General features: G+C 48.3%; 1 protein-coding gene across 1 annotated transcript in view; it reads right to left on the bottom strand.

The window, feature by feature from the left end:
• The window catches only part of TBC1D8 (TBC1 domain family member 8), a 125,229-nt gene extending 110,053 nt beyond the window's left edge, over window positions 1-15,176 (bottom strand). Inside the window, 1 exon segment of the mRNA XM_032653018.1 lies at window positions 14,894-15,176. Within this exon segment, the coding sequence (XP_032508909.1) occupies window positions 14,894-15,020 (127 nt within the window). The 5' untranslated portion in view covers window positions 15,021-15,176.
• Between the last annotated feature and the right edge of the window lie 564 nt (window positions 15,177-15,740).

The following is a 15,740-nucleotide window of genomic DNA, read 5'->3' on the forward strand; positions in this document are numbered from 1 at the left end:
AATTAAACATGGAATTACCAAAGGACCCAGCAATTCCACTTCTGGGTATACACCCAGAAGAACTAAAAGCAGGGATCTGAACAAATATTTGCACACCTCTGTTCCCAGCAGAATTATGCACGACAGGCAAAAGGCAGAAGTAGCTTAGCGTCCTTCGATGGATGAACAGGTAAGCGAGACGCGGTCTGTACACACAATGGAATATTATTCAGCCTTCAAAGGGGAGGAAACTGACACAGGCTGCAATGTGGATGAACCCTGAGGACATTATGCTCAGTGAAATAAGCCGGTCACGAAAAGACAAATACTGCATGGTTTCACTTATATGAGGGAACTAGAAAAGTCGGATTCGTACAGACAGAAAGCAGAATGCTGGTGCCAGGGGCTGGGGGAGGGGGAATGGGAGTCCGTGTTAACGGGGACAGAGTTTCAGTCTGGGAAGAAGAAAATTCCAGAGCCACACAGTGGTGATGGTTGCACAGCAGTGTGGATGTCCTTAATGCCGCTTAACCATACACTTAAGAATCACTGAAATGCAAAGCTTTATGTTATGCATATTCTACCACAATTTTTTTTTTTTAATTCTGTTACTTAAACCATTTTTAAAGGAACAAAGCAAAGCAAGGGTCTTGAGAGACACCAGCCCAAGAGGAGGGGAGCAGGTCTGGAGGAGCTGAGCTGGGGGAAGGTGGGAACTGAGTCTCAGGGGCCCTCTAATCTTTCTAGAAAGGGCTAAACTCAGTCAAGTGACAACAGAGCCAGAGCATCTCTGCCTCGGATCAGACGGCTCCTGATCTGTAGTAAAGGAATACGGGCCGGTGGTCTCCAAAATCCCATCCCACCATCGCCCCCCTGTGACCCTCCAGGTCCGACCAGCAGGTGTCCCAGCAGAGAGAAGGTCATCCTCGTGATGGGAAGACTTGAAACCGCAGCTGCGGAGGTTATTCTTATTTTATTATTATTATATTTTTAGCATTCTTTTTTTTTTCTATTTATTTTTGGCTGCATTGGGTCTTTGTTGCTGCGCACGGGTTTCTCTAGTGGCGGTGAGCGGGGGCTACTCTTCGTTGTGGTGCGCAGGCTTCTCATTGCGGTGGCTTCTCTTATTGCAGAGCACGGGCTCTAGGCGCGCAGGCTTCAGCAGTTGTGGCTCACGGGCTCAGCAGTCGTGGATCGCGGGCTCTAGAGCGCAGGCTCAGTAGTTGTGGTGCACGGGCTTAGTTGCTCCGTGGCATGTGGGATCTTCCCGGACCAGGGCTCGAATCCGTGTCCCCAGCATTGGCAGGAGGATTCTTAACCACTGCGCCACCAGGGAAGCCCGGAGGTTATTTTTAAATAGGAAAATGAGACCATTTCATCCCAGTCACCTACGGAAGGTTGCGGAGCTGATTCACAAAAGGAAGAGGGACCGGGGCACCCGGAAGCACCCCGGGAAGCCAACTGTGTCAACACTTCACAGAGCGCAGGAGGGCTAGGCCCCCAGACACACCCGCACCCGAGGCCCAGGGCGGAACCCCGGGCCAGCTGTGCTCACAGTAGGTCCTCCACCTGCCGGTCCCCAGTGATGAGAAGGAGGCAGAAAGACTTCAAGGCGGCAGGAGCTACTTCAAGTCTTTTGGCCCCAACACGGAGCTTATAAATAATGTGCCCAAAGCAGGCAAGAACTTCAAAGATTTGGTTCAAAGGCCCTAACTGCCTGGACTAAATATTTCCATTTCTAAGGGCAAAGGCCACAAAAGCCAACCTCTTACGGTGTGGTAGAAACATCACAAAACGTCTTAATGAAGTAAGTTTAAAATGACGCCCAGGCTGACATATTCAAAGGGATTTGCGTGCACACTTGACAATTCCAGTCCTAGGTTAATTACTAGAATAAGAAAGTAATTACGAGAGCAGAGTTGTTCTAGATTGATTGCTAGAGTAGTCACCAGAGCAGAGTCGTTCTAGGTTAATTGCTAGACTAAGTAATCACTAGAGTAGAGCTGCTCTAGATTAATTACAAGAGTAGAGTACATTCCATGAGGGCAGGACTTTGTCATGTTCACCGCCTGGAAGAGAGCTAGGAGCCCAGAAGCCCAGTAAATACCTATTCAATGAACTTGTTTCCCAAGAGCTTCACGCTCTTAAAATTCAACTGTTTACTGACCACAACGAAGGCCTGACCTAACACTGAAACACGCACACACGATATTAAAAAGTCCTGTGTCAAAGTCACTTCAAGCTTCGGGTGGTGCGGAATCCCGACCACCTGTCCTGCTGCACCTGGCAACCGGGACCCCAAGAAACCTCAACTCTTTAGAAGCCAGGGTACAAAAATGGTTGTTTCAACGAGAAAAGCAGAGGGTGGTTAGTTCGCACCACAACCAAGTTATTTTTCCTGCAGAAATTTCCTAAATAAAGGTTTTTTTTAAGTTCTACTTTATATTTTGTTATTGCAGGCTCAAAATACCTCAATCAAAGTGGACGAGTACTTCCGGGCTGACACTTAAACGTATTTGTTTATTTAACTTTTTATTTGGAAAGAACTGCAAGCTTAAGGAAAAGCTTCAGGAATTAAAATAGGACCAAGAACACCCATATACCCTTTGCCTAGAAACAGATTCACCAACTGCTAACAGCTCACCCCATCTGCTCTAACACCCTCTCTTTTTCTCATGAGAGATGATATGCGATGACCAGTATGATGTGATATGGTGCGCTATGCTCTATGACATAATGTGATGTGCTATGGTATGATGTGATGTGATGTGATACGATATTGAATACGGATATTCTCTTAACACAAGAGCCTAGTTGCCGATGTCACTCAATTTAACACATGCTATGCTTTTATCTACTCTGTGTATTCCAGTTGTGTTATGTTACCCAATAACAAACACCCATTAGAGCATTTTCCCCTCCAGCCCAGGACCCTCTCTAGGGCTGCGTATCACATTTAGTTATCATGTACTGCTCAGTTTCCTTTAATCCACAGCCCTCCTTTGTCTTTTAGGGTTGATGTTTTAAAGACAGAAGTCCCCATCTCCCTTTTTTTGTTTTTGACAGTTTTGATCCAAGAAGTTGTTTTTAGCTTGTAATAAAAATATTCTGACATCTGAAATACTACAATCTGATTCAAATTTATAGATTTTTCTATACATCTTTAATAATTTACTCTGTTCTTAAAATGGAGATCTCTCTGAGGCTTAAGTAACGGGGAAACTGTCTAATTTATACAAGTCTGATTCTAAATAAAACTTTTCAGGAATGCATATCACAATATTATACATGTAGCATATTAGAGCACATCTTCCCAAAGCTTCTGCGATTAGGATCTTTTTGTGTAAGCACATCAGCCATTTAAGTTTCTCTCTGAGGTTCTCCCTCCCTCTCCTTCTCTCTCCCCCTCCTGTCTTCCCGTCTTCCCATCTTCCCCCCCCCCACCCCCGCCACAGACTTTCTAATGATCTTTCTGCTATAAAGGGATGCTCACCTATGGAGCCTATGGTCTTGAGTCTTAGCAGGATTTCAGGCACCATCAATACAATCAAATCTCTGGCTTTGCCTACAGTGTGGGTTTCTGTAGATTTTAATTCAAAAAAAGTAAATACGCTTACCATTATATGACTCTAACCTAACTTTTGGCTATTAATATACAGTGCTCAAATCCAGCCTTCCAGGTCATGCAGAAAGTTAAAAACCAGAAAAGGAAAGCAGCTCTTACAGTGGGACACGCATCCCATCAAAGAGAACCTTGCAGTTCCACAAGAGGCTTTCCAACCTCTCTTCTCCTCAAATCTCAATGTTTTATTTGGATAAATGAAGACACGCAAGAGGCTGAAAGACAAAACAACACCCGCTTAATGCAGACCTTTTCACAGCAAAGCCACCTGAGCATCAGACTTCAGAACTGCAGCCCTCGGACACGCCACCATCAACCTCACCTAACAGCAACTCCCAGGTTAACATACTACGCTGGGGCGCCATCTCTTATCAGCCTCACCTGGCCACGGAGCTGGCTCAGGAACTTGACTTCAACCAGCAAGAGGTGGTACAGCAGACACGCATCTCACTCTAATGTATCAAATTCAACCGCAAAAAACAAACAAACAGTGAGAGGCAAAACGTGGACCAAAACGCAGAGGGGACAATAAATTCACCTGGACAGCCCACAACTCCAGGAGCACATGCGCTGGTGTGAGCCCCAGGGGGGCTGGAATCTCCCAGCTCCACTGAGGCCTCCACCTTGCAGAAACTCCTTGTACCAGGAACAGATTACCAAGACAGGTGACCCTGCTGGTTTCAGGGTAAGTTTAACCGCAAGCAATTTCTGTCCTTCATGTTGATTTCGGAACCTAATCCCCACATTGAGAGACAGCTCTATTATATGGGGATGAAAAACACAGGCACACGTATGTACGTACACACACACACACACACACACACACACAGTTTTGTTACACTGGGTTTACCCAAATCTAGTCTCTCCAGCCAAATCCTTGCTGTGACTGAATCCTTGACAGATGCAAGATCATGAGCTATCTATTCTGAAAGTAATCTTAAGGCCTTGCTTACATTTTACATTTATTTTTAATTATAACAGCAAAACAGCAACATAACAGAAACTCAGAACTCACCTTGGCTCTCTGCTCCTGTAGCAGATGAAATATCTAATCTCTAAGGTGCGCTAACCTTTTCTGCCCTTTTTTTTTTTAAACGAAGTGTTCCTGTCATGTAAATACTGCTTCTCAAGTGAGAAACTCCAGAGGTTCCTTCCACACCTTGCGTCACTAGGTCCATCCCATTTTTAAAATGTTACCAAATTTCCTCATGAAAACATTCCTACATCCCATCATTGGGCCACAATTTAGAACCCTGTTAGATGGACTCAATCATTCAGGGCAGCCAAACTTCCTGGGGAGCCTTTGTAGTTCACTGAAATAATCTGCATTTTCCATCTAGCAATAAATTCTATTTTTTGAATCCTGATAACATGATTTACAACAAAAGACTATTTAGCTTTATGAATCTGAGAAATAAAGTCTGGTCAAAGCACTTAGTGAAGCCATATCAGATTGCCACCAGCACTTACCCCAGACAAGAGGGTACAAGGGGCGTGGCACCAAATGCCAAACAAGCAACATTACTCAATTTTGTAAGTTGCCACGGTCTCCTCAAAGGGTTTCTTTTGCCAGGTGAAGCAATCACTGTCCAGGGCTAAGCCAACATCCTTGGGTTCCACCTAAATTAGTTAAATTCTCTTGGTGGTCAGTTACAGATCCTTTGAGGCATTTTTGTTGTTGTTGTTCAGTCCTGAGTACATAACCTCATTTCCAGAACAAAATTCCTTGGGAAACGCTCCTGAGGTCTCCCTCCCCTGGATGCCTTACCTACTTCCTTGACCTCTTCAAATTCTACCCACTGCCCATCTCAAGGCCCAGCTGCCCTTCCGCAAGCCCACAATACCTACAGATCCATCATTCAGCAGACACTCTGTTAACAAACAATAAATCTGTAACAGTGACAACAAAAACCAACCAAATTCCACCTTGACCAAGCTGTACCCACACGCGGTCCCTACTTCCTCACCACCCACCAGCAGCCTCCAGCCCACCCCTACGCCACGCCAACCGGCACCCAAACTGCTCTCGCTGAGGCTGCCAACGTCTTACAAGCCTGTTCCACGTACGTTGCACAGTTGATCCCTCTTCCCTCCCTCCTTCTTAAATACACTCTTCTCTTGCCTTCTGGAAAAATCCACTCTGCTGATTTCCTCCCCTCCCCAGCCACTCCTCACCCCGCTCTGTGGTTTCCTCCGCTGTCCAGGCCTTACTGGACAGCCCGTCAAAGCTAACTTACCCAAAGCAGGCTCTCAGAGGCCACAGGGCTTTTGCACGTGCTGTTTCGTCCACGCGGAAGGCTCTTTCTCTCACTCTGCAGCAGGCTAGCACCATCCTATACACCCTGCAGGTCTCAGCTGAGATCACAGGTCCTCAGAGAAATGCTCCCTGACACCTCAAGCTAAATTAGCTTCCGTGTTATTCCCTCTCACACCCCCTATACTTACCACCATTGATAATTCTGTATTTCGTGGTTTAATACTGCCCCCCACCAACCACAAGCACCTTGCCCCCTCCAGACCGTACGCTTCATGAGAACAAAGGGCCTGGCATTGCTGGATGCAATATTCTTTGGGCTTTTTCTTCTTCTTTACATACAAATAATTAAGTGGATTTTGCCAACGTGTCTATAAAATATAACAGTTTGAAATATAAACACTTCCACAGAGCAAAAACTGCTGTTGTTGCTATATTATCACTGTTTTGCAGGTTAAGGAACTGAGACCCCAGAAGGAATGGGATCCAGTTATAGTACCTTACCTATAGGAAAGGGACAAAAATTATAAATGTACTATAAGTGTATAACTCTAACCTGATTTCTTCTCTGGAGGAAAACAATCACCCAGAATAGATATATTTTAATTTCAAATAAAAGTACCTGTGGCTAGAGTAGATGCATTTCTGAAAATAGGTTTTAAGCCTCTGTGAAACTGACATACCCCACATAGTTGAGACACTTTGAAGGCTAAATATAGTTTACTGAGAGGACAAATATGTGAAGCAGGGCAGTTCAGGAATCACGGCCATGAGGCACTAATACGACTGCTTCAATGCCTCTCCTGACCCCGTTACCCACGGGATCCCCATTACCCAGAAAAAATGCCAAGCTCTCCCAAAGTTTTATCCAGTTTACATGTGCATGGAAAGAAGCATCTAACTGGACAAGGCCCATGAGAAACCCAGCAGCCCCTCCCTGCTCCCACTTCCCGGCTCCCCGAGGGCAACCACTCCCAGCTCTTCACTAGTTTTTTTCCCGTTTACCTCCACTTCTCCGGGAACATGCTGGTACGACTACTTCTTCAATTTTCCATACGGCCATCGGCTGGCAACTTCCAGAAGTGGAGGATGTATCCCCCCACCGTTCACTCAGCAATCCCACCTGCCACTCACTCCTCAGTTAGGCAACAGCCTGGGTTAGACCCGGAGTCGATATTTACATTATTGTAAGGATGTAAACATTACTGCAAGCTGACCTTTGTAGTAAAAGGATGAAATCTTTCCTAACCTACACAGCTTTTTATGTTCCCTGGAGCTGACAACTGTCCTGGAATTCCTGGCTCATTCAGCTTTCTATGTGTCAAGAATTCACCCACAAGCTCTCCCCTGGTGAGCAGATGTTCCTCCAACACGTGCAAGTGCAAGCGTATCCCTGCTCTATCAGTTTCTCTTCTCCTAGGAGTTGTCCTGGAGCCTCCGCCCTGCTCCTATCTGGACTGAGGACCAGACTCTCATTTAAGGCTCTCCCTTCACCATCATCACAGAGATTCCCTTCTACAGATTTCTTCTTAAACAAGTAACAAAAAGCACAAACTAGTAGAGGACAAGAATGGTACATCTGGCTGCATGAAAATTAAGAATTTGGTCCTTTAAAAGACCCACAACAGGGCTTCCCTGGTGGCGCAGTGGCTGAGAGTCCGCATGCCGATGCAGGAGACACGGGTTCGTGCCCCGGTCCGGGAAGATCCCACATGCCGCGGAGCGGCTGGGCCCGTGAGCCATGGCCGCTGAGCCTGCGCGCCCGGAGCCTGTGCTCCGCAACGGGAGAGGCCACAGCAGTGAGAGGCCCGCGTACCGCAAAAAAAAAAAAAGAAAAAGACCCACAACAAAAATACAAAGCCCAGGCATGGAGTGAGATTTTTCAATACATATAATTGAAAAAGAATACAGAACACATAGACACATGTGCATGCACACATACAAAGACACACACACACAGCTCCTAAGGTAAGAAAAAGACACAAACCTTTCTCAAAAGGCAAAACAAATACTTAATAAACACATAAAAAGATTCTTATCCCTATGAGGGAAACACCATCTCGGTGGTTCTCAAATACTATTTTAATACCTACTAGATTGGCCAAAAGTAACATCTCTGACCATGTCCACGGCAGCACAATTTGTAATAGCAAAACAACAGCAACTAGAAACCCAGGTATCAACTGACAGGAGAATGAATGAATCAATCAATCAACAATGGTATATTCATTCAATGGGTCTCTAGCCAGCAATGAAAATAAATAAACATGGTTACATGCATCAGCATGGTTCAATGCTAGAGAAACATAATTATACGTATAAAACTGTAACTATAATGGGGGAGGGGGGCAGAAAAACAAGCTTTGGAAAAAATACATAAACTATGATTCCCCTTGTAAAGAGTTTAAGAAAAAAACATACAAAACTAAACAGTGTGTTGATTAGGGATACATATAAATGTGTCAAAACTATAAATAAAAGCAAGGGAGTATTAACACATAATTCAGGATATTAATGCCCACAAGATCTCACAATTTAAAACTTCAGGCAAACTATCATCCCATTATATTCGAATATCCATTCTCTACTAGTAACTATTTATTCAGAATAAAACCAATCACACAGTACCTTTTCCTAAGGAGACCTTACTGGGGGCTGTTTATTTTGTTGTTGATTCCTCTTTCCCTTTTTTTAAAGGTAAAGAAAAAAAGGAAGCAGAAAAATAATAAAATCTAATGGTTACAACACACCCACCAAATGTTCGAGAATATTAATGACTCAGACTCGTAGAGCTGTGTTAGTTGGCTGGTGATGTGCTGGGAAAATCATTCTGGGTCTGTACAGGATCATTTCCATAAAGGCTACCAACAGGGAGTTCTAACAGCTGGGCTGGCGCAGCTGACAAACAACCACTAATCCTTACAAGCACATAGGGCGGGTGTGTGAAATGGCAATAACAACCCTCTGTATTATTTATTCCTGTTTTCTTCGTAACTTCCATTTTCAGGATCACGCGAAACACTTCTCCACCTCAAAGGCTCACAGCTATCAATTCTACGTGGGCATCCGTGTATTCACTAAATACGTATCAACAGCGCTCCAGCACAGTGGTGAGGGACGCAGACCTGGGACCTCCCTTCTGGAGCTCAAGGTCTGGTTTGCTCGAAACAGATAAAGCCACAAAGAGCCACATCACAACAAACAGTGGTCAGTGTTATAAAGGAAAAGTAGAGGGTGGGACAAGAGGATGGGGGCAGCGGGGTCCATGTCCAAGCAGTGAAGCTTAGGCTGAGACGGGAAGGAGAGGTGTGAGCACCCCAGGCAGAGGGGACAGCCCGTGAAGGCCCAGGAGAGGAAAGTGACCGACACTGGAGGGTCTTTGCTCGAGAGCAGAAGGCAGAGGAGAAAGAGCCGTAGAGGTGGTGCAGGGGTAGCTCACGCGAGCCCCCAGGAGCTGTGAAAATATGTTCAGGGCTGCTTTCGAATGCAATTGACTAAAGCTTTACAAAATAAGGGGGAAAAAAACCTGTGCTGGAAATATGATCAGATTTACTACTTTCATTTTAAATAAATCCCTCCTTGATCCAATGCTCCCAGAATATGGCTCAAGTAGATGAATTCTTTAAACGTTCCAAGCCTCCCAATCATTTCCAGCTCTTCCTAAAGAGCCCCAATTAGGCTGAAACAGCCTTCACTACCCACACATTTGTACCTCATATTATTTCCTGGAGTGACACAGCCCAGGCCTTGTTTGATTATCTAATTACAAATGCATGGCCCTTATTATGTTCTCATTAAATGCATCTGTTGGGAACCCCAAAGCTTTTGTTAATGGCTTATCAGCCCTTAGAGATAACACCAGTTACTTTACTTATATAAACCTTCTGATTTATGCTCCTGGAATCAAAGTACTTCCGTTGTTTGTGATTTCTTCCTTGTTGTGCTTCTGGAAAACAAGACCAAAGTATGGAAGACTCTAGAGCCAATATGTGGGCAGTCTGCACAATGCAATGGCCGCCCTGTTGAGCCGAAGGGGTTTTGCTGGTGGCGGGGACGAAATCCACCACCAACTTCAGCTACCTGAGCAGGACTCCAGCTGACGTCAGGTGGACTAGCCATGAAAGGCCACACTGGTGCTGGGCTTCACCATTCCAGCCATGGAACAGAGTCATTCTGAGCAAGCTCTGGGAGCCCCACGGGAATCCCTAGATGAAACTCCCCCAGTCATGGGGACACTGTTCCAAAGGCAGGAGACGATTCACCCTGGGTACAGCCGGCCACTCACACTCAGCTCCCTTTATTTACTAGGATTTAATGTGGTCAAAGACCCCCTGTATCCAAATCCTGCTGGCACAAATTGCGATTTAAATATTTAATCTTCTAATTACACTTAGTAAATCCTGCGCTAATAGATAAACGTCGCTTACATCCTTCACTACAATGAAAACTATTTCACGACACTTGTGTTCTAAGAAGCGCTCTTGTTCTTCGGTTTTTTTTTTAAATGTTACTTTGCTTTGCTTTTCTTCAAACCTACCAGGTGACGAGCACAACTAAGCCCTTCATGTATGTTGTTTATTTTCATTCTAACCCTTATTATAATCGGAAGCCTTGTGCATTGCTGATGGGAAAGTAAGATGGGGTAGCCATGGTGGAAAACAGCTTCTAACACTCTAAAGTTTTTGTCCGTGCCTTAAGGCAGAGTTATAACGAAGGCTCAAAGAAGCCAAATAAACTGGCCCAGATCTGTACCCAACAAACTTATCTTGACTCCAAAGCCCATATTTTCCACTCCCACTCCATACTTCCTCCCTTGACCCTGTTAGGAAATCGGTTACCCCATAACTGCTACAAATGCGGTGACAGGAACAGGGGCCAAAGAGAAACACTCTGAAAAGTAGAAAACATCAATATGTGATTCAAATTATAACTTTTAAACTGCCAGCCTCTTTGGGGAAAGGACTGCAAGATTATACAGGAATGTGCGTAATAAAACACTGAAAAATAAATTAAATCCTTCAGAGGGACACATCTGGGTGGTGATATTCGGTCTTTATTTTTGTTGTTGTTGTTGTTAATTTATTTTTAGCTGCATTGGGTCTTCATTGCCGTGCACGGGCTTTCTCTAGTTGTGGCGAGCGGGGGCTTCTCACTGCAGTGGCTTCTCTTGTTGCGGAGCACGGGCTCTAGGCGCACGGATTTCAGTATTTGTGGTGCACGCGGCTCGCGGGCTCTAGAGCGCAGGCTCAGTAGTTGTGGCGCACAGGCTTAGTTGCTCTGCGCAGGTGAGATCTTTCTGGACCAGGGCCCGAACCTGTGTCCCCTGCATCGGCAGGCAGATTCTTAACCACTGTACCACCAGGGAAGCCCATCGGTCTTTAAAGTTTCATTCATGCTGCTCATTTTAAGTGCATCAGAGACCCCCAGGGGTGGGGGGTGGGGGTGGGCAGTGATGCTGGGTGTCCTTCTGCCCACCACCTCCCAAAGGCTAACTGCTCCCACTCTGTTCTCCCAGAGCTGCACTTTTATAAGAAATATTCCCACAGGCTGGAGACCGTATCCAAGGGAACACTGTATAACTTCACTTCCTCCCTTCCAGGGCAGCAAAAATCACTCTGTCAGGAGAGTTGTGGAAACATCTTACAATACTGTGCTCAGCCACGCCATGTTCACACTGGAAGCGAAGGTCACTGCCTTCTACCACCACCTGCCCCCTCCCCAGCCCAGGATCTCCTTCTCCAAGTGGGTCCCTGGGGCTGGTAATTGAAGCCACCTGAGAGGCTGGTGCCCCGCTCCTTTGCCCTCAAAGGAGAAGCTACAAAAATAGACAGGAGGTTTCAATTCCCACCCACTCTCTCCAGCTTTTGGGTGGGTCAGCCTGCAGGTACACAGGAAGCCGAGGAGAGAGAGGGCATGTTTCCTGGCCCATGTGATCAGCTCAGTCTGAAAGCTGGGCCTCCACACCCAACCAACTTTTGAGAAAAAAAGTGGGCTCCATCATTCATGCATGGACTCAACCATCTATTCATCCTACAAATGTTAACTGAGCATATACGCAGTGCTAGGCACCATCACAGGTAAAATACCTGCCTCACAGAGCAGGCAATTTAGTAAGGGAAACAATGAACAAAATAAGTATTTTGTATATTAGAAAGGGCTATGGAGAAGATAAACCTGGAGGTGTGTATAGGGAGTGTGTGTGTGTGTGTGTGTGTAAGCAGGAGGACAAATTACAATCCTCAATGAAACAAAACCTTCTATTTCTGAGGGTGGGCAAGTTTTCAACATGTCAGATTACTTTAAACGCCAATGGTGACCTCACATTTTTAAGCCCCTACTAACTACCTAATCTCAAACTCAGCATCGCAATACAAGAAGAGACACTTCCTTTCACTGCTCCTTTACATTTTATCTCCAGCCCTCTTACTCATCCTCTACTTGCTTCTCTCCAAAGAAAAGCCTAAAACCAGTCAGAATGCACACCCATTGATTTCATAGATAAACTCAGTTTAAGCTTTTAAATCTTTGAAATAAATTGCTAAATATCTGCCAAATTAGAATTCGATGTTTTCTGACAACCGCCACCAACATGGAGCTGGCCTCTGTGTCACGTGGTTTGATTTTACAACATTATTAAGAGCCCCAGTAAGACCAGCCATCGGAGGATGTGGTAACAGGGTTGCCTAACTGGTACAGCCATTGGCTCCCCGGCTAAATGTTCAAAGGTGGAGTGTTCAGCTGCCGTAGGGGATGCCACCCTTTCACAATCACCAGGAGGTCCGGAGTCTCCAAGAAATAAAGCAAAGTGCCAGGGGTCTTTTTGTGGGGAATTTTCCTCCCTTTTTTGGCCAATCTTACTGCCTTCAAGAATAAGAAAATTGGGCTTCCCTGGTGGTGCAGTGGTTAAGAATCCGCCTGCCAATGCAGGGGACACAGGTTCAAGCCCTGGTCCGGGAAGATCCCACATGCTGTGGAGCAACTAAGCCTGTGCACCGCAACTACTGAGACTGCGCTCTAGAGCCCGCGAGCCACAACTACTGAGCCCATGTGCCTAGAGCCCGTGCTCCGCAACAAGAGAAGCCACTGCGAGAAGCCTCCGCTCGCCGCAACTAGAGAAAGCCCAGGCACAGCAACGAAGACCCAACACAGCCAAAAAATAAATTAAAAAAATAAATGAAGAATAAGAAAATTGTGCATACTCACAGCAAACCCAAACCAAGGTAAAGCCCAAAGGCACAGGTGCTACAGCCCTGCTTGATTCTGGAATGCAGCAGGAGTGAGAGCATCCTTTCGAGTTCATCTCAGACAGACTGGACCTCAAAGCAGGGTCTCCAGCAGGGCAGGCGTCCTGAACCTCCATCAGGCACGGGATCTGAGGCCTTGCCCTCCAGGCCTGGACCCTCCTCCCCTGCTGGATGGTGAATAACCTGAAGTCCTTCCCAAAGTACCCACAGGAGCAGCATCCCACAGTCCATGTGCGCCGAACTAAGTCAATGAACGTTTGCTGGACCGACGTTCCTATGTTTGCTGTGTCACAAATCTTCAAGTCCTGTCCTCGCCCTCTACTAAAGGAGACCATTTATAAGCCAGGTGCTGTGTTTAACGCACCAATGATTTGAGATACACAGCCTTCAAAGGACTGGGGAGATGAACCCCTCCTCTGGCCTCTTCACCTCTGATGAGCCCCCCACAGGGCGCCACCAGCCTCCGTTTCCCAAGAGCCCAGGCCCTAAGTGTCACTGTGCTGCCCAGGGGCCCAGGAGGCCCACCCAACCTCCTACACTAACTCCCCCACTCAGAGCTTCACTGAGCTCGTAGAGCAGGCCCACCTGCTGCCCACCATGACCACAGGTCACCCCACTGCCCCTTCCATCCAGAAATCCCACCAACTCCGGCTGACTCCTTGAGGCTCAGTGAGGTCTACCCTCCCTACCGAATCCAACTGCCTGCTTTCCGGCCTCCCCGGCCTCAAGTATGGGAAGGGTAATGCCCTGGTTCTGCCTTTTCAGGACGTATGAATCGCATTTCCCCGTAGCCTTTACTCCAGGAGGGCCTCCCCCAGAATAAACAGGCAGCAGTCACCAACAATGGGCCAGGGGATCCAAGCTCGTCCCCTGGACTGCCCTCTCCCCGGCCTTGGTCTCCTCCTCGGCATAAGGAGGGACAAAATGGGAAGATCTAAAGTCCCTCTTATTTCAGATTCCAAAATATGAAATTCCATCTAGCTTCCCTAGATACAACTGGAAAAGCCTCATATTGTTCCTCTGTTGACCTTTTAAACAGGTGTCCCAGCTAAGGCAAGTTATCCAAAGGCCTGATTTTTCAAGGAGTTTTGGACCATAACTTTTAGAGGAAAAAAATGCTTTTTTAAAAAATAAATTTTACAAGCCTGAGTTTTTTTCCTCCTTTCATTCCTAGGAGGAAAGTGAAGGGATGGGGGCGGGGAACTGACCTGCTCAGTTCTGCTATTAAGATCACGAGCTCGCGATTCGTACCACCTGCGTTCCTCCTCCGGGCGTGGAGACCGTCCCAGGCCCGCCCGGCCCGCCCCGTTCACCCGCCCGACAGTCCCGGATTGCCAGAGCCTCCCGAGCTGCGCCCCACCGTGGGCCGGCCGTGTGTCCCCAGCCGCGACACCACCTGGAGCCTCGGGCGCGTCCAGATGGCCGGGGTGCACCCGCTGTCACCTGGCCCCGCACGACGGCCCCGCTCCTCCCCGGGCGGCCCTCGCTCCAGCCGGCGTCTCTCCTTCGCTTCCCGAGCCAAGCCTGGCCTCCGGGCGGTCACCGGGCCAGGCGGCGAAGGCACCTGCCCCGCCCGGGAAAATGCACGAGCCCTTAAGTCCCTTCTGCCACCACCTCGACGGGAGCTTGCAGGAGAGAGGCAGGAGAAAGGAAAACAAGCCCGAGGCAGGGCCGGCCCGGCGTCTCCCACAAAACCGCCACCTGCGCCGCAGCCCCGGACTGGGGCCGCGGGCCTGGCGGGGAGCGAGGTCCGGGCCCGGCCGCTGCGCCCACCCGCCCCGGCGCGCCCCTTACCCGTGAGCCGGCCGCCCCCCTCGCCGTGCCCGCGGCGCCGCTGCAGGATGAAGTAGCAGCTGCTCTTCTGAGTCACCCAGAGCTTCAGGGCGTTCTTCAGCAACACCTCCTCGGGCTTGAGCCACATCGCGGAGGTCCGGCCGCGCCCGCGGGCCCCGGCTCACATCGCCCCGGCCGCCGGGCCGAGCCCACTCGGGAGGGGGAGGAGGAGGAGGCGGCGGCGGACTGCGCTCGTGAGTCCAGGGAGCGCGGCGGTCGCAGCCTGCCCCTCGCGGCCCGCGCAGCCAGCGCGCAGGCCCCGCCCCGGCCCCGCCCACGGGTCGCCGCGCCCCGCCCACCGGCCGCGCCCCGCCCACCCCGCCGGCTCCTGCGGCGCCGCCAGGGTTTCCGAGTCCCGGCGGCTCCAGCGCAGTTCCGGAGTGGAGGGAGGAAGTCCAATCCCGGCTGCCGGGCTCCCCGCCTCTCCCCCTACGCTCGCGGGGGGCGCCGCGGCCCCTCTTCTCTCCAACGCCCCTGCGGGGAGGCAGCCCGGAGAGCAGCAGGAGGAAGAGGAGGCGATGGTGAAAAAGACATCTTCTTGTCCCAGCTGCAGTTTGCCGAGCTAGGGCATTTATCTTTGGGGGGACAGAATGCACCCCAGGAAATCCACGTGTGTTTGGAATAACACGGCACTTAAAATAACAAGAAACGTTTTTACAAATAACCAGAAAATAGCGTTAAAAGCTAAAAAATATTTTCCGAATTTTTTAAACGCTGAGCGTACGTTTTCCGTGATCTCACGAGGGATCCCTCGGAGCTGCTGAAGAAGCGGCGATGTTGTAGGACCCTGCGGCAAGGTTCACACCAA

Source organism: Phocoena sinus, chromosome 13 (genome assembly GCF_008692025.1).
Source record: "Phocoena sinus isolate mPhoSin1 chromosome 13, mPhoSin1.pri, whole genome shotgun sequence".
Lineage (NCBI taxonomy): Eukaryota > Metazoa > Chordata > Mammalia > Artiodactyla > Phocoenidae > Phocoena > Phocoena sinus.